The sequence below is a fragment of the Vombatus ursinus genome, unplaced genomic scaffold, assembly GCF_900497805.2.
Source record: "Vombatus ursinus unplaced genomic scaffold, bare-nosed wombat genome assembly UNPS02014811.1, whole genome shotgun sequence".
In the NCBI taxonomy this organism is placed as follows: domain Eukaryota; kingdom Metazoa; phylum Chordata; class Mammalia; order Diprotodontia; family Vombatidae; genus Vombatus; species Vombatus ursinus.
In genome coordinates, this window is record NW_020954589.1 from 6,356,992 (window position 1) to 6,378,836 (window position 21,845).

The following is a 21,845-nucleotide window of genomic DNA, read 5'->3' on the forward strand; positions in this document are numbered from 1 at the left end:
TTTCCTCTTTTAAAAGACTTCAATTGAGGAATACAACCTATATTTGGGATACTACATTATGTGAAAAGTCTATTTCTATAAATAATTCAGTGCCTAGCTACTTAGTGTGTCAAATACCATGCTAGACCTTGAAAAGACTACAAAATTGAGTTAAGATTTCATTCCAGTCCTTACACAGTATACATTCTCTTTCAAGGAATTGTCCTTTCAATTAATAACAAGCATTTACTATATGTCAAGCACTATGCTAAGTACTGGAGATGCAGTGATGGGAGATGGAGGGTAGGCCTTCTGCAGAAGGTAGGATTTGGAAGAGGCAGAGCCAAGACGGCAGAGTAAAAGCAGGGACTCGCCTGAGCTCTCCCCCAAACCCTCCAAATACCATTAAATAATGAGTCTAAACAAATTCAAGAGCAGCAGAATCCACAAAAAAAGTGAAACAATTTTCCAGCCCAAGACAACTTAGAAGATCAGCAGGAAAGATCTTTCACACCCAGAAGCACAGTCTAGCACAGGTTACATCACCAGGGCCCTGGCAAGTAAACCAGGTACAGGCCTTGGGAGCCACTGAAGCACTAGCTGCAGCAGCTGCTTCTGGAGCTCTCACCCACAGATGGGAAAGGGGTCAAACCACTGGTCAGAAGATTACAGGGTCTCTTTGCTAGCACTGAGGTAGAACTCTATTGCTTTGCCTATATTCTGATTCAGATCCTGGGTGGCAGTCCCAGGGCAAGAAGGAGCACTAGCACACCACAGCTCAAGGCCACAGTGGAACAGGGTCCCTCCTCACAGTTCCAGTGCAGAAAAGAGAGCTTGTGGTCACTCACAGAACAGAGCACAGGCCAGGAAAGTAGTAAAGGCATCTCTGCTTAGATCATACCACCTTGGAAGAACTGGAAACTTACAGGTCCCAAGAAGTATCTCTGAAAACAGCTGCCAAAACCCCTGAAGTTTGAGACAGTGCACCCTCCACCCTAGAAGCAGAGCCCTACTTTAACAAAGAGTTAAAAGTCAAGTAATAGGCTATGTATGTGAGCAAACAACAGAAAAAAAATTCTGACCATAGAAAGTTACTATGGTGACAAGTCAAAGTTTCCTACATCCAAAACCTCCAAGAAAGTATGATTTGGTCTTAGGCCACGGAAAAGCTGAAAGGATTCTGAAAATCAAGTAAGAGAAGTAGAGGAAAAATTGGAAAGAGAAATGAGAGTAATTCAAGAAAATAATGAAAAACCATTCAACAGCTTGGTAAAGGACACACACACACACACACACACACACACACACACACACACACACACACACACTCTCTCTCTCTCTCTCTCTCTCTCTCTCTCTCTCTCTCTCTCTTTCTCTCTCTCTCTCTCTCTCTGAAGAAAATAACACCTAGGCCAAATGGCAAAAGAGGTCCAAAAAGCCAATGAGAAGAATTCCTTAGAAAGTAGAACAGGCCAAATGGAAAAAGAGGTAAAAAATTCACTGAAGCAAAAAACTCCTTAAAAAGTAGAACTGGCCAAATGGAAAAGGAGGTTCAAAAGCTCACTGAAGAAAATAATTCCTTAAAAATTAGAATTGAGCAAATAGAAACTAATGACCTTATGAGAAATCAAGAAATAATAAAACAAAACTGAAAGAATAAAAAAAATAGGAGACAATGTGAACTATCTTATTGGAAAAACAAACTGACCTGGAAAATAGATCCTGGAGAGGTAATTCAAAAATTATTGCACTACCTGAAAGTCATGACCAAAAAAAAAAAAAAAGAGCCTAGACATCATCTTTCAAGAAATTATCGGGGGGAAAAAAATGCCGATATTCTAGAACCAGAGGGTAAAATAGAAATTGAAAGAATCCATCGATCACCTCCTTAAAGAGATCCCTAAATGAAAACTTCCAGGAATATTATGGCCAAATTCCAGAGCTCCCAAGTCAAAATATGCAAAGCAGTAAAATACTGCAAGAAATACTGCAGAAAATCAAAACAACTCTGAGGTACCACATATCACACCTACCAGAATGTCCAACATGACAAAACAGGAAAATGATAAATGTTGGAGAAGATGTGGGAAAATTGGAACACTAATGCATTGTTGGTGGAGTTGTGAAATGATCCAACCGTTTTGGAGAGCAATTTGGAACTATGCCCAAAGGGCTATAAAAATGTGCATACCCTTTGACCCAGCAATAGCACTTCTAGGGCTATATCTCAGAGAGATCATACAAACGGGAAAAAGACCTACATGTACAAAAATATTTATAGCAGCTCTTTTTGTGGTGGCAAAGAATTGGAAACTGAGAGGATGCCCATCAATTGGGGAATGGCTGTGATGGAATGCTATTGTGCTATAAGAAATGATGAACAGGCTGACTTCAGAAAAATCTGGAAAGACTTGTATGGTCTGATGCTGAGTGAAGTGAGGAGAACCAAGAGAACATTGTACACGGTAACAGCCACGTTGTGCAATGACTAATATTGATAAACTTAACCCTTCCTGGCAATACAAGGATCTGAGACATCTCCAGAAGCCTTATGATGGAAAATGCTATCCACATCCAAAGAAAGAACTATGGAAGTCAAATTGCTATTTTTTTTCTCTTCTGTTGAGTTTTGTTTCCTCTTTCTGATGGTTCCTCCTATTGGTTTTAACTTTTACTTACAACATCACTAATGTGAAAATATGTTTAATATGAATGTAAATGTATAGCCTATATCAGATTGTGCGCTGTCTTGGGGAGGGTGGTGGGGAGGAAGGGGGAGAAAAATTTTAAACTCAAAAGCATATGGAAGTGATTATTGATAAATCAAAAGAAATTAATAAAAAAAAAAGAAATACTGCAGAAAATACTGCAAGCAGCCAGAAAGAAACAATTTAAGTATCACAGAGCTACAGTCACAATAACACAAGATTTAGCAGCTTCTACATTAAAACAGCGCTTCTTAAACTATGTGTTGAATGTGAGGGTCATGAAAAATTTGACAACAGTAAAAGGTTTCTGAACACACAACCAAAAATTAATTCAAAATCAAATGCAAAATGAATCCGAAATGTTTCTGGCAGCGCTTGCCTGTGTAGCATCAAGCAACTTCACTGCAGCCTTGGTTCTGAATACACATGTGCACTTTGCACTGCACATGCCGTCACGCCACACAATGCCAATGAATGCTGCCAGAAACACCTCAGCTCATATCGAGACTTATTATCATGCTTAAGGGCAGCCCAAAGTTTGGAATTCAGTTAGATTAAACAACTGATATTTCTAACATGGCACAGATGTTACTTTATGTAAGATATGTTTATGAAGGAAGCACACATGAGGAATTATTGTTTCGTCATCCTTTAGAAGGGCACACAGAGGGGAAGATATATATCTTAAAGCTCTCAAGATGGTGAAGTTTTTTACTAGCTCTGTGACCCTAGGCAAGTCACTTGCCTCACCAAAAAAAAAAATTAAGGGCAAAGTTTAAACTGAAATTGAAAGATGAAGGTATTATATTTTTGACTGAGCAGAAATCCAATTTTGTTCATTTTTTTCATAATGACTTAATAGCTTTCAAAACTGTATCACCTGTCAGATATTTTCAAAAAACTCAATGATTTAAACATGTTGCTTTAAGGAAAAAACTGTAACATTTATGTTAAAAGATAAAATTGAAAGTTTTACTAAAAAAGTTACATATGGAAAAACAGGATCAAAATTTAGAAACGTTTACAATTACAGATGATTTTGAAATAACCCTGAAAATAACCTTCCCAAAGATTTGATTGTGAAAGTTATAATTGATCATCTGAAGTGCCTGGAGACACAGTTTCAGAAATACTTCTCTTCAAATTTTGATTCTAAAAAATTAAGTTGAGTTCATAAGGCATAATCAATTGAAATAAAAAACATAAGTCATCTGCCATTAAATTTCAAGAAGAATTTGCTGAGTTACCAAGCAAGACATGTTTAAAACTTGAGTTTCCTAAAAAATCATTAAACGAATTTTGGCTTGGGATTAGGACAGAATTTCCAACAATTTCTGAAATGGCCCTAAACATACTTCTGCCAGTTTGTACTTTATATTTATGTGAAGTGGCATTCTCAGCATTGACAATTATAAAATCAAAATATCAATCAACTCTGAAAAATGTTGAAGATGCTATACATCTTGCAGTATCAGATATGCAGACAAGATTTAATTCTTTATGTAAAAATAAACAAGCACATCCATCTCATTAGTATGCAAATTTACTTTTGTCTTTAATAAATGGCAAAATTATATGTATATCAAATAATTGTTTTAAAATAAATTTCCTTATGATTTATTATCAGTAAACATTTGATTTGTATACTTATTTTATATACCTATATACCTAGGATCGCATAAAAAGTTCCTGGGCAAAAAGGTGTCTTGAGTGGAAAAAGCTTAAGAAGCCCTGCATAAAAGGATCGGAGGGCTTGGAATATGACATTCCAAAAAGCAAATGAGGGGGCAGTTAGGTGGCGCAGTAGATAGAGTACCGACCCTGGATTCAGGAGGACCTGAGTTCAAATCTGGCCTCAGACACATAACTAGCTGTGTGACCCTAGGCAAGTCACTTAACCCCACTGCCTAGTCAAAAAAAAAAAAAAAAGAGCAAAGGAGCTAGGACTACAACCAAGAATCACTACCCATCAAAACTGAGTATAATCCTTCAGAAGAAAAAATGGACATTCAATAAAATAGAGGACTTTCAAGCATTCCCGATGAAAAGACCAGAGCTGAACAGAAAATCTGACTTTCAAATACAAGACTCAAGAGAAGCACAAAAAAATAAACAGGAAAGGGACTTAATAAGGTTAAACTGTTTATATTCCTACATGGGAAGATGATACTTTTTTTTCTTTGCAAGGCAAATGAGGTTAAGTTACTTGCCCCTGGTCACATAGCTAGTAAGTGTCAAGTGTCTGGTCTGAGACCACATTTGAACTCAGGTCCTCCTTGACTCCAGGGCCAGTGTGGAAGATGATACTTGTAACTCATAAGAACATTCTCATTATCAGGGCAGATAAAAGGAGTATATATAGACGGGGGCACAGGTGTGAGTTGAATATGAAGGGATGATAGCTAAAAAAAAAAACAAAATTAAAGGGTAAGAGAGGAATATACTGGGAGAAAGGGAAAGGGAGGGGTACAATGGGGTAAATTATCTCACATAAAAGAGGCAAGAAAAAGCTTTTACAGTGGAGGGGAAAAGGGGGTAGATAAGGAGGAGTGAGTGAACCTTACTCTCATCAGAATTGGCTCAAAAAGGGAATAATAAACACACTCAATTGGGTATAGAAATCTACCTTGCCCTACTGGAAAGTAGGAGGGGAAGGGGATAAGAGAAGGGGGTGGGGGTTGATAGAAGAAAGGGCAGATTGGGGGAAAGGGAAGTCAGAAGCAAAACACTTTTGAAGAGGGACAGAGTGAAAAGAGAGAGGGGGAACAGAATAAACAGGGGAGCAGGGAATAGGAAGGAGGGAAATACAGTTAGCCACAGTAACTGTGAAAAAAAATTTTTTTTAAGTTTGTCTAATAAAGGCCTCATTTCTCAAACATATAGAGAACTGAGTTAAATTTCCCAGTTGATAAATGATGAAAAGATACGAAGTTTTCAGATGAAGTAATCAAAGCTATCTATAACCATATAAAAAATGCTATAACTCATTACTGCTTGGAGAAATGCAAATTAAAACAATTCTGAGGTATTCCCTCATACCTATTAGATTGGCTAATAGGACAGAAAAGAAAAATGACAAATGGTGGAGGGAATGTGGGAAAAATTGGGCATTAATGTACTGGTGGTGGAGTTGTGAACTGATTCAACTATTCTGTAGACCAAAATTGGAACTATGCCCAAAGGGCTACAAAACCATGCATACCCTTTGACCTGGCAATACCACTACTAGGGTCAGTATCCAAAGGAGATTGAAAAAAAAAAAAGAAAAGGACCTATATGTACAAAAATATTCTTAACAGTTCTTTTCTGGGGGCAAAGAATTAGAAATTGAGGGGATGTCTATCAACTGGGGAATGACTGAATAAGTTGTGGTATGTGACTGTGATGGAATACTATTGTGCTGTGAAAAATGATGAGCAGAATAGCCTGGAGAGACTTGCATGAGATGATGCAAAGTGAAATGTACTGTGTACATTTTAGCAACAGCAATACTGTAAGATGACTTAACTATTCTCAGCACTACAATGATCCAAGACAACTCTGAAGGACTTAACGATGAAAAATGCTATCCATCCCTAGAGAAATTACTGATGGTGTCTGAATACAGCTTAAAGCATACTTCTTTTGCTTTATTTTTCTTGAGGTTTTTTTTTTTGGTCTGTTTTCTTTCACAACATTACTATTACACAAATGTTTCACATGACTACACATGTATAACCTATATCAAACTGCTTGCCTTCTCAAAGGGGTGGAAAGGGGGAGAAGGAGGAAGGGAGAGAATTTGGAATTCGAAGTTTTAAAAACGAATGTTAAAAACTGTTTTTACATGTAACTAGGGAAAAATAAAATACTAAATAAAAATAAGAAAAAAAAAGGTAGGATTTGAAATGAGTCTTGAAGGAAGCCTGGAAACATAGGTAAGAAGTGAAAAGGCAATACATTCCACATATGTGGAACAGCACGTAAAAAGACAAAGAGGTAGGAGATATGTCTTTTTCAAGGCACAGAAAGTAAGCCAATTATGTGTATATGTGTATACACACATTTTTTTTTTCGCATGAGACATTTATCAACAATCACTTCCATAAGCTTTTGAGTTTTAAATTTTTCTCCCCCTCCCTCCCCACGACGGCACACAATCTGATCATTCCTGTTAGGTTGCAAGTTCCCTAAGGAGCTCTGCCTACCATGGCAGATTCCTTGAGAATCCTTACCTGCTGTATACCATAACAATAAATCTTTGCCACTTTGACTTAAAGAATGCTTGAGTCTGTGAATTCATTCCAGATTACCCTGTCCTATACTCTGGTCCTTGAGGGATCTAAATCTCTCAGATCACAACACTATCAGCCAACTAGAAATTTCTATTGGTTTAGAGTGACAGAATTGTTGACTGCCCTTAAATTTGCAATTCCTACTCTGATTATTCTTCTGCAGGCTGGGCTGGATGCTAAAAGTGAGAAACAGCACTGCTCCTGGGGTCTAAACCATACCTTTACTACTTTCTTCTAAACTTCTTCCTTTCCACCCATGGCATCCCTACCTGGGAACACCACCCCAGGGCACAAGTCCCCTTCTCAGTCCACCCTGGATCTATGAGAACTAGGTACTGGGCTGCCAGTTGCTGTAGAATATATTATCTTCCTTGTTTCACCTCATCCCTTTCCCCTTGAAGCATTTCACATCTCCCCAGTCAATGATCTATACACCTATGAAAAGAGAGAGAGAGAGAGAGTATTGAAAAGTGATGTTACCTTTCCTTTCAGCTTTTGGGTATGCTGAGTATGTTCCAACTCCTGGCCTTTCAACTGCACCATTAAGGCAAACACTTTTTCCCTCCAACGGCTTAGCAGGGCCTGAGCCTTCTTGGCTGCGTCAGACTCCAGGGGGTTTGTGGGCTGGACCTTCAAGGTAGAGAAGAAACATGAGGTCAAGGCTTCCATGGGAATAAGGTAAATATCCATTACTGCTCCTGCCTATCTTAAGCAACAAAAAGATCAAGATAAAAGTGAAAATCCATAAAATAAGAAGGAAAAGTGAAGAGAGGAAGAGTCCAAGAAGAACTAGGCTGGTAAGGGATACCTAAGTCCCAGGAGGGAGCAAGAATACTTGAATTCTGTGAAGATAGCAAAGCTTACCTTTCGACCCAGTTCCTCTTCCTGTAGGGCAAGGATGTCCTGGAGGCTCTGCACTCTAACCTGTAGCAACTCCAAAGTGGTACACAAGGCATTCCGCTCCTCTTGCAAATGCTGGCCAGGGGAAGGAAATTCTTATCTACGGTAGCATCTTTGTATTTGTCCCTAAAATGTGCCTACTTCTCCCTCCCCTCAGGTCTCTGTGTACCACAAGGTAATGTCCCCTTCTAAGCTAAGAACTGTTCTCCCCTAATATTCATCACCTCCAAAAGAATCTCTATCCACCTCCAATCTCCCAACCCATATCTCTATCTCCACCCCAAGGATAAAACCACTCCTCTTATCTCTCACCTGCACCTTCTCCAGCAGCTGCTTTCGCTCCTGCTCCCACGTCTGGTTCTTGCTTTCTGGTGGGATGCGATCCCCTACATACCTCCTAAGCTGCTCAACAAGGGCCACCTGGGTCTTGAGCTCTGCATGGGCCTTACTAAATTGTTGAGTAGGAGTGAGAAAGTAAAGGCTATCAGTGAAAGACCCCAGAAACCTGCTCTTCCTACACAGCTGCTAACTCCTTTTATCGACCCTATATTCCTCCTCACCTTAGTTCCTCCCTTAACATCTTAGCCTCTTTCTGTACAACGGCCAGCTCCTTGGTCTCTTTGTCCCTCTTAGATTCCATGGTCTTGAGTTTCTCCTCCAACTCATGGGCCTTGTTGGCCAGGGTAGCAAGAGCTTCCTGGTGAGCTTCGGTCATGTGGGAGATCTCAAGAGGAAAAGAGTGACAGAGCAGGGCTGAGCAAGAAGGAGCTTCTCACCTTTCCTCTAAAAGTTCCCACTTCCTCAAACTTCCCAGTGGCCTACTTGTCTTCCCTTCCTATCTCCCTTCTCTTCCTGGGCCCCTATTTCTATCTTCCCCACTCTCTTACTTTAATTAATACAATACCTGTTAAACTTGTATTAAATGGCTACTGTATTTAAAGCACTGTGCTAAGCATTAGGACAGATACAAAATTTAAATTAAGAAATTGTCCCTAATCTCATCAAGCTGATGATCCAAGAGAATGACACATATGCAACTGTCTATAGTTAAAAAAAAAAATGTGTAATGTGTGTGTGTGTGTGTGTGTATATATACGTATGAATTATAAGGCTATCAAAGAAGTGTAAATTAAGTACTGTGTAAGGAGAATCAGGAAAGTTGTCGGTTTGAGGGGTTTTGTTTGTTTGAGCAAGAGGCATTTAATCTAGTTTTTAAAGAATGAGTAGGAATTCATTAAGCAAGGAGGTACTCCAGGTAGGCACAGAGTACAATTTGAACAAAGGTACTGAGGTGGGAAATACCAGAATATGTATGAAGGACACATACAATTTATCCTGAAGCATATACAGTGTATAGAAGGGGGTAATATGAAATAAGGCCAGAGAGTTTGGGTAGGACCAGATTTTGGACAGTCTTAAAAACCAAACTAAGGAGTTACCAAACTAAGGAGTTTTAACTTTATTTAACTTCAGTAGGGAGCTACTGTAGGATTTTGAATAAGGGTGATTCAACCAAATGTGGGCAAAGATGTGAAGGATGGATTGGAGTGGGGAGGGTAGTGGTTGGAAGATCTTTTAGGAGACTACTGCAATATTCTAGGCAGATAGTGTTCAGGGCCTATTTTAACATATGCTTGGGTTCCAAAAGGAAAATAGGTAGAATACTTGAGTACTAAGAAATAAATGAAAGTTTTGGGAAAGAAGAAGGATATCTGAATTCTGAGAAGTGGAGAGAGAGAACAAAGAGAACGAATGTAGAATGACCTGTCCTAACTGCCCCAGCCTGCTAGCTTCAGGTTCTTTACTCTGGATTCTCAACATCCTCCTGGCCAGATTAGTATTCTAATCGAATACCAAAGGATCTTTGCTTAAGTGATTACCTCAGACTAATTCCCTTCAATGTGGAACTGAGACAAACCCCAATTAACACCTAGTATTTCCTTATTCTCATTCACCTGATCCTTGTGCAGCTTCTGGGTCTCTTCCAGCTCTTGTCTGTTTCCTTCTTCCAATTTCTGCCGAATGAGCTCTGCCCCAGCCAAGGCAGCACGAAGCTCCTCTACTTCAACCTGCATAGCCTCCTTTGCCTGTCCCAAGACTTCCAGCTCCTCAGCCTGAGTTGCCAGCTGAGCCTTCTGATGGACTGAAGCCAACCGCAAAGCCTGGCTCTCCATCTCAAGTCTCCGCATCTCTTCCAGGTGCTGAGTGAACTCACTCTGAGACTTCAAGCCCTGTGGCCCTACGTTGTCCAGGGACCTTTAGGGAAAGTTACAGGTGAGATATGGCCTCTTTGCTCTTATACAAAAAAAGAATGGACAAATGGGCCTACCCAGTTCCCATCTAGGTAGTTATGAGGACAACTTCTCCGCTCTAATATGCAGGGATGAAGAAGGAACAAGGGGGCCTCTGGGGAAATTGGAAATCAGTCAGACACACAAAAAGATGCAAAACCTGCAAAAGTAAGGATTCTGTGGTCTACTCTGAAGAGATCCTTAACAAATGTTTATCTAGCCCTTTTTATGTGGAGAGCACTAAGCTAGATGCTAGGGATACAACAAGGTATATGCCATCAAGGGCCTTAATCTAGTTGAGAAGGGAAGGCAAATACATACATAAAAAGATAATAGTTGCATCTATTAAGTGTGCCTCATGAATGGTATAGACAATGAGTGCTAGGATATCTGGTAAGAATTCTGCTTGAGGTGGAAAAGGGAAGGGATACTCGGTCTTTTGGGGTTTAGTTAGAGAAAACGAGGAGCCTGAACACCATCCTGAGGTAGAGGCAGAGAAGGAAATGGATCCTCTTGGATTCTCTCCTAATGTGGAGACAATATGGGCCAGTTAACAATAATTTATTGAGGGTTTACTATATAAACTATCCTAAACTTTCTGAGGAGAGGCAATAAAAATAAAAGACATGGTCCCATCCTTGAGAAACAGCTCTAATTTCATTATAATGTTATTTTAGAACCCATGACTGCCTTATAACAAAGTCCTTTGGTAACTCAGGGGCAAAAAACCCTAGTGGACAGGATCTAACTCCACTGTAACTCCACTCTAAAGCCAATAATTTTATTAAGACATTATGGTACAGTTTAGAAAAGTCAGGATACAGGCATGAGATAAGAAAAAAATACAAAAAAAAATCAGATAATATGGTTCAAATTTCATACATGAAAGCAGAAGGTACACAGGATCAAAAAACAATCAGAACTGTTTGGTTTTTTTCTCTTTGTTTTTTTCCCTTTTTTTATTAATTTATTTCAATTTATCAATAATCACTTCCATATGCTTTTGAGTTTAAACTTTTTCTCCCCCTTCCTCCCCACCACCTCTATCTTTGTTACAAGGTAAGACTTGCTGGGTAAAATAGAAGAGAAGGGTATATTTGGAAATTAATGGAATGTAAAAGAAAAAGGCATCAATAAAACTTTTTTTAAAATAACACAGGAGTGAAGAACAATTATAGGCAGAAGCTAGGATAGCTAGGTCCCTACCTGATCCTTCTTTTGGGATCCTCACTATCACCTGCCCCAATTTGTTCTCTCAAAATATGTAGTCCATGATGCTCCCATCTATGATCACTGTTATCATTACCATGATGGGGTGAAGGCAGGACTATGGGCAAGTGTGGGGACTGTACAGAAGTGATCCTGGACATGCCTGGAAGCGGCCGTTTCTGGAAATGAGATGGAGGCATGAGCCTACTGAGACCTGAGTAAGAAGAGAATAGAAGGGTCAGTATTGAAGGTATAGGAATAGAGCGTGCAATCTCCAATTCCATTGCCCAGCCCTGCCCCTTTTACCAGAAGACTGGAGCATCCTAAAAGTGGATGGGAGTTCCAGGTTCCTTCTCCAACCATCCATTCTCTCCTGTGAATCAAGAGAAACACCTCAAGCTCCATTTCACTTTCCAAGCTTCCAACTAATCCCTGGGAAAGATCCTATGATAACCTACACAATTCTTTAGATGATTTAAGGTCTATCCAGCAGTCATTACTTTCCTTTCAAACCTCCCCATCCCTATCACCCCCCTTTTGAAAGAGACAAACTGGAACATCTATGAAATAGTCAGTGGTTGGCCCTACCCAGCTTTGATAAGAGACTCCATAATACAAAATTCATGATAAAAAATAATTTTCTAAGGGAAGCAGGATCTAAGGTTAAGGCCTCCAGATTCCTGAAGGTCTACATGGCATCCATAGGACTTTGAGCAGTGCCTTTCCCTCCCCTTATGGCTCTATTTTTCTTATTGATTCTGTGATTTAAAGGTGAGTGAGCACATATGGTATTAAAGGGCTGAAGAAGCAGCTCTACTGGATTGTTTGCTCAGTGCAGCCCCGGGGAAATTCCCTCCCCACACCATTATTCCCAAGCCTGATTCCCCTTCCCCATCGGCATACTGCTTGGCACCAGACGAAGTCTGTAAGATGCAGAGATCTCGAGTTACCATTAACTGCATAGCAACTTTCGGAACCATCTTCCTGGGCAAGCAGGAAGTCTAACCGTCTTTTGCCCGTGTTTAAAGGCTTTTGCTCAGCTCTAGGCCCTGCTCTGGAAGTCTGTCTTTCATCCCACCCTGATGCTCTCAAACTCTCTCTCTCCGTCCCCCTTGCCATCCATTCCTGCCGTCGTCCTCCCCGCCCCCGCCCCTGCACCCCCGTGGTCCGCCCCCTCTCTTAGCCCTTAGCTCCCCGTCCTCGGCTCCCTCCCTCCCCGCCTCCCCCTTTACTTGCTCTGCCCTGGTCTCGTCACAACTGCAGCTCTCCCGGCCCCCTCTGCCCCTCAGCGCCCCCACTTCCCAGGCCTCCCCCTGTCTAACCGCCGGGCCCCTTCCTCCTGCTCCCCCTTCCCCGGGACCTCCGTGTCCCCGTGCCTCGTCTCTCTGTTGCCCCCTCGCCCCACAGCCCCTGACCTCCAGCACTTTCTTTACCCTGCCCCTGTCCCCTCAGCTCCCTAGTTGCCCACGTTGCCCTGCCCCTCTCCGCCCCTTCCCGCCCTCAACTGACTCACTCTCGCGCCCCCTCAACCAGCGCGATACGCCCCCCTCCCCCTGCGGCTCCACATCCCCCCTCCTCCACAATATACCTCCCCCATTCCTCCCCACACCCCCACGCCCCCGCCTCCACCCCGCCCTCTACTGACTTACTGCGCCTGCGCAGAGCGGGCTAGCCCGCGGGCCCTCGGATTTGCGTACTTTATCAGGAATAGGGGGGAGAAAAGGGTGAATCGGTACACGCAAGCGCCGTGGCGTCCATATGGTGAACCAATCCAGGGACTCGAACGGTCCCCGCGCCCTTACAGATCCCGCCTCCGCACCGAGCTCCTCCTCCTCTCCCTGAAACCCGGGAAAATTCGATGACCAATCGGGAAGCGAAGAAAGCGGTCGCGCCGGGTCCTTTTTGTGCCCTTCCTGACCATTAACCAATGGGGTCTCGGCGATGGAATGAGGACGGTCCAATGGGGAAATGGCATTGGGAGGGGGGCAGGGCCTCTGAGGCGCGCGGAATTCGGGCCCGGGAATTAGCGAGGGTGCTGGGTGCGCGCCTGTGCTCAGAGGCTCCGCCCCGCTCCTGTTCGGCCCGGCTCCTGCCAGAACCCTCTGCTTTTGCCAGCCCTGTCAAACTTCAGCCCGAGCGTGCGCGCGGGGACAGGGTGGGGTGGGGGTCCCGTGGAGGGGGCCTGGGTCATTGCCTCCTCAGTCGAGGTTTGTATTACCTGAGGCAGGGGCACGGCACGCTGAGATTGTCCGGCACTGATTGATCCGAAATTAGACTGCCCGGGCTGGGGGGACCCGCGTTTGCATTGCTTCGGAAGCAGTAGGACCCCAGGTTTGCATTGCACTCGAAGGGGGAGGGAGGTAAGGGATCGTGCTTCGCTTTACTCCAGAAATAGGAAGCCTCAGCCCGCATTTTCGGGGTTGCAGTCACATCACCTTGAAAGATTCTGAATCCCTTTGACACGAGTGAGGTGTTGGGCCAGGAAAGTTGTGGGGGAAGGGCCTCTGGAAGAGCCCTTTTGAAAGAAAGGGCCACCTCGCCCCCAATTGCACTGGTCGACTTAAGTTAATATTGAACGGTGGTGGAAACTGGCCCCAGCACCCTCAGTTAACTACTCCTTTATATAACATTGCACAAACTGAATATACTCTGGGTATTAGTTGCACAGGTTATGAACCCATAATTTAGCGTGATGCACATTCCCTAGTTTTGCACTGCACAAGGGATGACACCTTAATTTTTTTTCTTTCAAGGCCAAGTTGTTCCCCTCGGTTTGCATTTGTTCATCTTTCATTGCACTGGCAGAGTGCCTTCCAATTTTGCACTGCACTGAGAATGTACATCTAGACTTGAACTGCACAAGAATTGTACTCCAAGGTTGCATCAGAACATCTCTCAATTTTCATTTGCCCAAGGGTAGAAAGAGCTATGTGTTCCCTGACTTTAGTAAGGGGTCCCTAGGGGAAAGCCCCTCCCCCCATGTTGCCCTGCTTCCAGCTGCTTCGCATGGGGGTTGGGAGGGGTGGAGATCTCTATACTTTTCACCCCCCAACTGGGGCTGGCTGTACCTACCACTTGGGCCTCAGGGCTGATCTGTGTGATGTGGCCCTTCGGCCCCAGTGTGAGCCTGTCCTCATCTCTCCGGTCCATGCCAAGCTGCATGCTGAAGGCCAAGGTGACGACTGGAGAGTCAGCCTGGAGGACTGCAGTAGCTATGGTGAGCCTGGACATGGCTGGCCCTGTTTTTAGGCAGAATAGGTATAAATAGGTATGGTATGATTTGAGAAGTACCACAGGACCTTGACCTGACCAAAAAACAGCACCCCCTCCTGTTTGTCATTGCCATTAGAATTTTTCCTCCTTTGGGTTGAACAACAAAGACCAAAAGACTTTGGTTGTCTCCAAAAGGTACCAGCTATTTGTTGGGGTAATGTGATATATATGATATATATGTGTATATATATATATGATATGGATATGTATGTGTGTGTGTGTATATATATACATACATACATATATATGTGTGTGTGTATATATATATATATATATATCTCCTACCTGAGAAGGGTGAAAGCCTATCAGAGCAGATTAGCTCCATAGTTGAGTTATGAGATTAGTCCCATTTTTATAGTGTTCTGTTATTACAGAATTGTTTCATTTGTCCTGTCATTTGATCTTTAAAATAATTATGTGAGATAGGTAGTATGAGCAGGTATTCCCATTTTATAGTTTTCTGAGGTTCAGGTTAAGTGACTTAATTCATGTTTCTGTAGCAATTTAAGGTTTATTGGTCATTTTCCTGTCAGCAATCCTGTGAAGTATATAGTGTAAATATTATTATTTTTGTTACGGGGAAGGCTTACTGGGTAAGGATATTTGTTATTCCCCATTATACAGATGAAGAAACTGAGTACTAACTATGTTTAACCCAGGGTCCCATAGTCAGTAAATTTCAAAGGGTAACCAGAGTTCACTCCATACACACTGCCCCTGTTTTAGCAAATTAGCAAACTCTCTCACCTTGGAAAGCAGAAAACAGGGCCCCAAGGCCATTGTACACAAGATAAAGATGTTATTGTGGATCAAGAAAAAAAAGGGGGGAGGTAAGTGGGATTCAGTTCTAGAAGTGAAGAGAAAAGGTAGGGATACTCTGGCACAGGTTTCCAAGGAGTTGGCAATGAAATTAAATAAATATAGGGACTTTTCAAGATCATATCTCCAAGGTGGACATACTCCCTCTGCTGCTCACTAGTAGTCCAGGTTCCCAAAGCTTTAGTATTTTTCTTTGTTACTTTGGCCTGACCATGTTGTTGTTCGGCCATTCAGCTATGGCTGACTCTTTGTGCCCCGTGGCCGTTTTTGTCCACAGGGTTTTCTTGGCCCTTGGAGTAGCCATTTCCTTCTCCAGTGGATTTAGGCAAACAGGTTAAGTGACTTACCCAGGGTCACACAGTTCATAAGAGGCTGGATTTGAACTCAGGTCTTCCTAACTCCAGGCCCATTGCTCTATCCACTAAGTCACCTAGATGTCCATAGATTTCAGAAAAGGTTCCTTTTGACCCAAAAGATTTTTTAATGTTTGACCAGAAAGAAAGAGTAGGTACTTCTGTGCCTCAGAAGCCCTATGGTCCATATTGGTGGGACAAGGAAAGTCCCAAAACTAGGACTGTCTCTGTTTGGAAACAGGTCTGAGTTTCTAACTAGCCAGATTGGTTTCTTATTGTCAACAAAGACTGAGTCTTTACAGAATAAGATTTTAAAAGGACTGGGGAAGAATTCCTAACTTTTTCCATTCTGTGCCAACTTTGTTAGGAAACCTCCAGAAGGGGTAAGCAGAGAGATTGGGGGAAGCCCATCTCTCCAGTTCATCAGGAGCCTGGCAGGATAGGAAACTAGGGAGAAGCAAATCCCTTAGGCCTGTGCACTCACTGCTTATAGAGTCAAGATCCAGATTCAAATTCCAGCTTATTTACTTGCTGTGTTATGGAACTCTGTACAGGTCCCTTTCCCTGCACTAAATGAATGGTAAAGCCCCTTTTAGCTTTACCAGTTTACAAAACAGTCCTTGTCCTCTAAGAGCTTGAGGTTACAATCTGGGTGAGACTGAAGTGGGAGGAGAGGATATGGACAGTTTCCTTAATCAGCTTGATTTCATCTTAGGAAACCAGACTGTTCTACATGACTGTTTGACTGTTGTCTTTGTCTTGCCTTCTCTTTCTCTGCCTTTCTTCTCTTCATCTGTTTCTTTTCTCTCTCCCTCTCTCTCTCGCTCTCTGTTTCTTTTCTCTCTTTGTCTTCCCCCACTCCCTCTCTTATTTGCAGGTACCTTGGTCAACAATATCAGGCTACCCAGGGGTCACCAACTGGAACTAAGTGACGGTGACCTCCTAACCTTTGGCCCTAAGGGGCCTGTGGGGGCCAGCCCTCCTGAGTTCTACTTCATGTTCCAGCGTGTGCGAGTCCGACCCCAGGACTTTGCTGCTATCACTATCCCCAGAGCTGGGGGGGAATCAGGAGGTGAAGGTGGTTTTTGGCCTATGCTGCCCCCTCAGGGGGCCCCACAGCGTCCCCTCAGCACCCTCTCCCCTGCTCCCAAGGCTACCCTGATCCTCAGCTCCATTGGCAGCCTCAGCAAACTCCAGCCTCAGCCCCTTACATTCTCCAGGGTCGGGGGTGGAGGTCAGAGCCTGACCTTTCCTGTGACCTTTAGGGAGGCAGGGGCCACCCTTCCCACCCCACCTCCAGCCCCTCGGAACCGTCGGAAGTCAGCACACAAGGTGCTGGCTGAGCTAGAGGATGAGGGAGGAACTGAGGAGAACCCTCCCAGAGTTCAGGCTGAAACCAGGAAGAAGCCCCGAGGAATGAAGATTCCAGTCACTCCCTGTGGGTAAGTGGGGGACCGCCCTAACCTCAGAGAGACAGAGGGAATTTAGGGCTGTCCCCATCCTCACCAGCATCTTTGTTCTCTGGAACCTGCCATCATATCCGCGCCCCTCCTCCTTTTCACACATGTAAATGCACATAAACACCTTTGCTCTGAGAGGACCTGAGCTGGGGGGAGCTCTTTCTCCCCTCTGGCTCAGGAAGAGAGAAGGAATGCCCCCAAGAGAGGAAGGGGAGAGAAGGCTCTGGAAAAACTCCAGGCCAGATAAGCCATATTCACCATTGAACTCCACAGATGTCTAAGATGTCTCTTAAGAGACAAAGACAGAAGAAGAAACGGGAGCTTGGTAGGGACTATGAGGAAAAAACTGGAGGGGTGATAAGAACAAAGGTGGGGAGGAAGAGAGAAATGGTAGACATGGGAAAGAAAGAAAAGTATATAGTACTTTAAGATTTACAGAGCTTTTACCTCACTGAGGTAACAAGTATTATCCATATTTTACAGATGAGGAAATAGCTTCAGGTTAAATGATAGTGTTTAACCATACACACAAATACACATTCCTGGCCTTTTTCATAGAGACACAGTGTGGTACAGTGGCAAGAGCATTGAATTTGGACACAGAGGACCTGGGTTCAAATCCTGCTGCTACCACTTGCTACCTTTATCACTCTGGGCAAGTCACAGCCTGTGTAGGTACTGTTTTCCTCCTATGAAGGATGAGAGTTTGGACTAGGTAGCCTTTGATTTGCCCTTGGTCACCTAGCAAGTATGACTGTCAGAATATGAACTCAGGCTTCTTGACTACCAGATCCAACATTCTTTCCACCGTACCAGTGCCCTACTCAGAAATGGGGGAAAGTCCTTCAAGTACTTCTTGTCTGCCACACTGAATCAGGTTGGACCCTAAACTCATCTCTAGGAATAGGAGCACATTTCTATCTTCCCTTGTTCAGGATTTTTTTGTGTCTTTCCACCAAATCCCCTTTCAGAAAGCGACGTGGCCGTCCCCGGAAGTACCTGTCATCTCGGACTGCAGTTCCCCCTCCGGTTGGGGGAGGGGAGCCCTGTGCAGCCCCCAGCTGCCAACCACCCCAGGAAGAGACAGTGGCCTGGGTCCAATGTGATGGCTGTGATGAGTGGTTCCATGTGGCCTGTGCAGGTTGCAGCTACCGGGCTGCCCAAGAGGCTGACTACCGCTGTTCTAGTTGCCAAGCCTAAGGTGATGGAAATTGGTTCAAAAAGATCATGGCAACTTGCTGCCACTCCGTGGAAATGGGACCCAAAAGCCAGGGGTTGGATATGGTAGGAATGAAAGGGGTTCTGAAGGAATACTCTCTACTTCCCTTCCCAGGAGGAAAGACTTCCAGGAAGGAATTGCCCATTGCCATGGATACTAACTGACTAAGGGACCTTAGCAGTCCCCTAAAGTAACATGGAAAAAAGTGCCTTTTGGCTGTGGCTGTTGTCTCAAGGAGTGTCCAGTTGCTAGAGAACATGGAACTGATTCCAGGGTCCTGTTGCCTCCAGATGCCATATGCCTGAGATCAGAGTTACCAACTCTGGAAGTCAAGATCATGTCAGATGAATGGCTTCAGGAACTCTAAAACTGGATGAGGAAGATTTTGGAGGGCCATTTATAGTACTTCCCTGGGAGAATCTGGAAAACTTCAGGTTTGGCTGTGAGAGGGCAGGGAAAAGGAGAAAAGAAAAATGTTCTAGTATGACTCTGATCCCTCAAATATGCTGCTTCCATCATAACAGCCTACCCCAAAGCTCTACTGGCCATTATGTCCAGTTCCCCAATCTTTGGTCTTTTCTGATCTGTCCTTTCCCCTTCCTGCTTATTTCCAAATAAAGAACCAGCTGCTGATTTGTCCCTCTGTCATTTTGTTTCCAGACACCATAGACTTCACCCACACTCTTCCTCACAATCACGTTGGTGTATGTTGACTTGAACTTGGCTCTGGGGGAGACCTGGATAGCCTGTAATCCCAGCCTGAAGAGGTCAGTGAGATATATTTCGAAGCAAAAGAATGCCGAATTAATTCAAGTAGAAAGGAAAGCCAATCCAATAAACATTTGATGATGGATTGAAAATGGTTTGAAAAGGAAGGAGGAATCAATCTGTTATCATGGCACCTTTGTTCCTTACAATCCCAAACACTTTTTTGATTGTCACTGCAGTCTCCAATTCCTCTGCCCTTCAGTTTTTCCTGTCGTCCGTGCATGGCCTACATTCTCCCTTCCCTATCTTGACTCCATAGCAAACCAGTTCAACTTTACCCTGTGCTCTTCTCTTGGGTCTCTCCTTACTCCCACCCCCTGCTTCCGCTGCTCCACATGCTGCTGAGGAAAACTCAGAAAACCAGGTTGACTGGACCCACTGCAAATTCATGTTACATAATCTCAAGTGGGCCCTCCATACCTCCCTTATCAAAGTGATGATCCCACTCCACACAGTGATTTAAACCTTCCATCACTCCTCCATATCTGATCCTCTCAACTAAGAACCTTTCCTCATTTCGCTCTTTAAAATAAGGCCATTTGCTAAGAACTTGCTTCCTCTTCTTCCCCCTTCGTGTTACATCTCAGTGGCACTTTGCCATAATCTCCTCCATCCCTGTTTCACATGAAGAGACAGCCCTTCTTGTCAAGGCCAATCCTTCTACGTGCAAGAGTGATCCCATTTCATCCTATCTTCTCCAGCAGATTACTCCCTCCATCATCCCTATTCTCAATAATCTTCAATCTCTCCCAGTATGCTTGATAGGGTGCTTGTACTTAGACCCCACTTCCAAGATCACATTTCTCCCTAGCCTCAGAACACTATCCCTGACAGTTTTCTCCCCAGCCCAAAGACCCTATTTCTGGCAGTAACTCTTGAGTGGGCCCGTGAGATAAACTATCTCACTATCTCTCCCTGTTTGTTACAAGAACAAGCTGTCCTCTATAGAATTGCACTTGTATGAACGAGATTATCTTGTATCAACGAAACTATCATACTGGTTCCCACAGTTATTATATACAATCCAGAGGTCAAGTTATAGGCATCAACTCCCAAAGCTATCTTCTTACAGATGTAACAGACCAAAAATACAGCCCTTAGCAACACCCCCTCCCCAGTTTCCAGTAGTAAATAATGAATGTGACTAAGGTTGTATGTTATCACCTAATCAGCATACTTGGCACACAATCCACTACTTTTCCTATATAAGCTTTAGCATCATTCCTGTTAGATAGCAGAATTCCTTAAGGAGCTCTGCCTGCCATATTAGCGTTATATTAAGCCTTTGCCAACTTGATTTAAAGAATGCTTGAGTTCATGAACTCATTCCAGACTACCCTGTCCTGTACTTCAGTTCTTGAGGGGTCCCTAAACCTCTCAAACCCAATTATACTGGATGCTTTTCTACTGCCTATGAGCACACCCATGTCTCCCCCATCCTCAAAAAAAATAAATAAAATAAACCTACTTGATCTCTTCTTTCCTGTTAGCAATTGTCCCATCTCTCTCCTTTGTAGCCAAGTTTGAGAAGGCTATCTATAATCAGTGTCTTCATTTCTTTTCCTCTTTCTTAATTCTCTTCAGTCTGACTTCTGGCCACATAATTTGAACGAAACTGCTTCCTTCAAAGTTACTAATGATCTCTTAATTGCCAAATCTAATGTTCTTTTTTCAATCCTCATCCCCCTTGATCTCTTTGCAGCCTTAGACACTGGCAATCACTGTCTTTTTTTTTGATACTCCCTTTTCTCTAGGTCAGGCATGCACAACTTGTGGCCAGTGGGCTGCTTACAGCCCTCAGGTCACTTGCAGCATGCCAGATTGTGGCTTGCGAAAAATGTAGAGAAAAACATCCCTTGTAGCAAGAGGAGGCTGCCACAAATTCGGCCTTGGGCTGCAATTGTGCGGGCCTGCTCTAGATTTTGATTATACTGCTCTCTGGTTCTCCCTGTCTAACCATTCTTCCTCAGGCTCCTTTGCTGTATCTTTATCCAAGCTGCACCTACTAACCATGGATGTCCTCTAAGGCTCTGTCTTAGTCCCTCTTGTTTTCTCCCCCTATTATTTTTCTTTATGATGTTATTTCATTTCTACTTATTCAACCCAGCCTTTCTCCTTCCAGTGTCTGATCTCCAATTGCCTATTGGACATCTCAAACTGGATGTCCTACAAACATTGCAAACTCAACTTGTCCAAAACCATTCTCATTCTCTATCCCCAAACTTTCCCCTCTTCTTAATTTCCCTATTACTGATGGGGGTACCACCATACTCACAGTTACCTACACTCAAAACCTAGGTATCATCCTTAATTCCTTTCTCTTAATCCCACCTTTCCCAATAAACAATCTTTTGCCAAGTTTCATCCATTCTACCTTCACAACATCTCTCATATACCCACTTCTCTCCATGAACCTGATGCAGACCATAATCACCTCCTACCTGGACTATTGAAATAGCCATCTGGTTGGTCTCATTGACTCTACTCTCCCTGTGCCAGTCCATCTTCTATTTAGCTGTCATCTTGGTCTCCTGAAGTCTAACCCTCCTATTTAATAAACTTCAGTAGTTTCCTAGAAGCAAATATAAAATC

The 21,845-nt window shown here is 43.3% G+C and overlaps 2 protein-coding genes across 2 annotated transcripts; one reads left to right on the top strand and one right to left on the bottom strand.

Moving 5' to 3' along the window:
* Positions 1–7,396: 7,396 nt before the first annotated feature.
* On the bottom strand, positions 7,397–13,086 carry CCHCR1 (coiled-coil alpha-helical rod protein 1). Its single transcript, XM_027876668.1, has 8 exons — positions 13,011–13,086; positions 11,668–11,734; positions 11,359–11,575; positions 9,817–10,117; positions 8,422–8,585; positions 8,174–8,309; positions 7,826–7,936; positions 7,397–7,591 (listed from the first exon to the last, which is right to left on the bottom strand). The coding sequence occupies exons 2-8, from the start codon at positions 11,726–11,728 to the stop codon at positions 7,397–7,399; spliced, it is 1,185 nt and encodes a 394-aa protein (XP_027732469.1). The 5' UTR covers positions 11,729–11,734; positions 13,011–13,086.
* Positions 13,087–13,492: 406 nt separating this feature from the next.
* Positions 13,493–19,118, top strand: TCF19 (transcription factor 19). The gene is made up of 5 exons (XM_027876737.1): positions 13,493–13,692; positions 14,115–14,578; positions 16,684–17,248; positions 18,238–18,467; positions 18,600–19,118. Exons 2-4 carry the CDS (start codon positions 14,341–14,343, stop codon positions 18,464–18,466), a joined length of 1,032 nt encoding a protein of 343 aa, XP_027732538.1. The 5' UTR covers positions 13,493–13,692; positions 14,115–14,340; the 3' UTR covers position 18,467; positions 18,600–19,118.
* Positions 19,119–21,845: the final 2,727 nt, after the last annotated feature.

What these genes read in the sequence shown, in the direction of transcription:
- CCHCR1 (XM_027876668.1), bottom strand. Translation starts at nt 11,728, where the DNA reads ATGGATGGTTGGAGAAGGAACCTGGAACTCCCATCCACTTTTAGGATG. An exon ending in GATCCCAAAAGAAGGATCAG is followed by an intron (nt 10,118 to 11,358) that starts GTAGGGACCTAG and finishes CTTTCCCTAAAG; the next exon opens with GTCCCTGGACAACGTAGGGC. An exon ending in ATGTTAAGGGAGGAACTAAG is followed by an intron (nt 8,310 to 8,421) that starts GTGAGGAGGAAT and finishes TCAACAATTTAG; the next exon opens with TAAGGCCCATGCAGAGCTCA.
- TCF19 (XM_027876737.1), top strand. Translation starts at nt 14,341, where the DNA reads ATGTTGCCCTGCTTCCAGCTGCTTCGCATGGGGGTTGGGAGGGGTGGA. An exon ending in GGAGGACTGCAGTAGCTATG is followed by an intron (nt 14,579 to 16,683) that starts GTGAGCCTGGAC and finishes TCTTATTTGCAG; the next exon opens with GTACCTTGGTCAACAATATC. An exon ending in ATTCCAGTCACTCCCTGTGG is followed by an intron (nt 17,249 to 18,237) that starts GTAAGTGGGGGA and finishes ATCCCCTTTCAG; the next exon opens with AAAGCGACGTGGCCGTCCCC.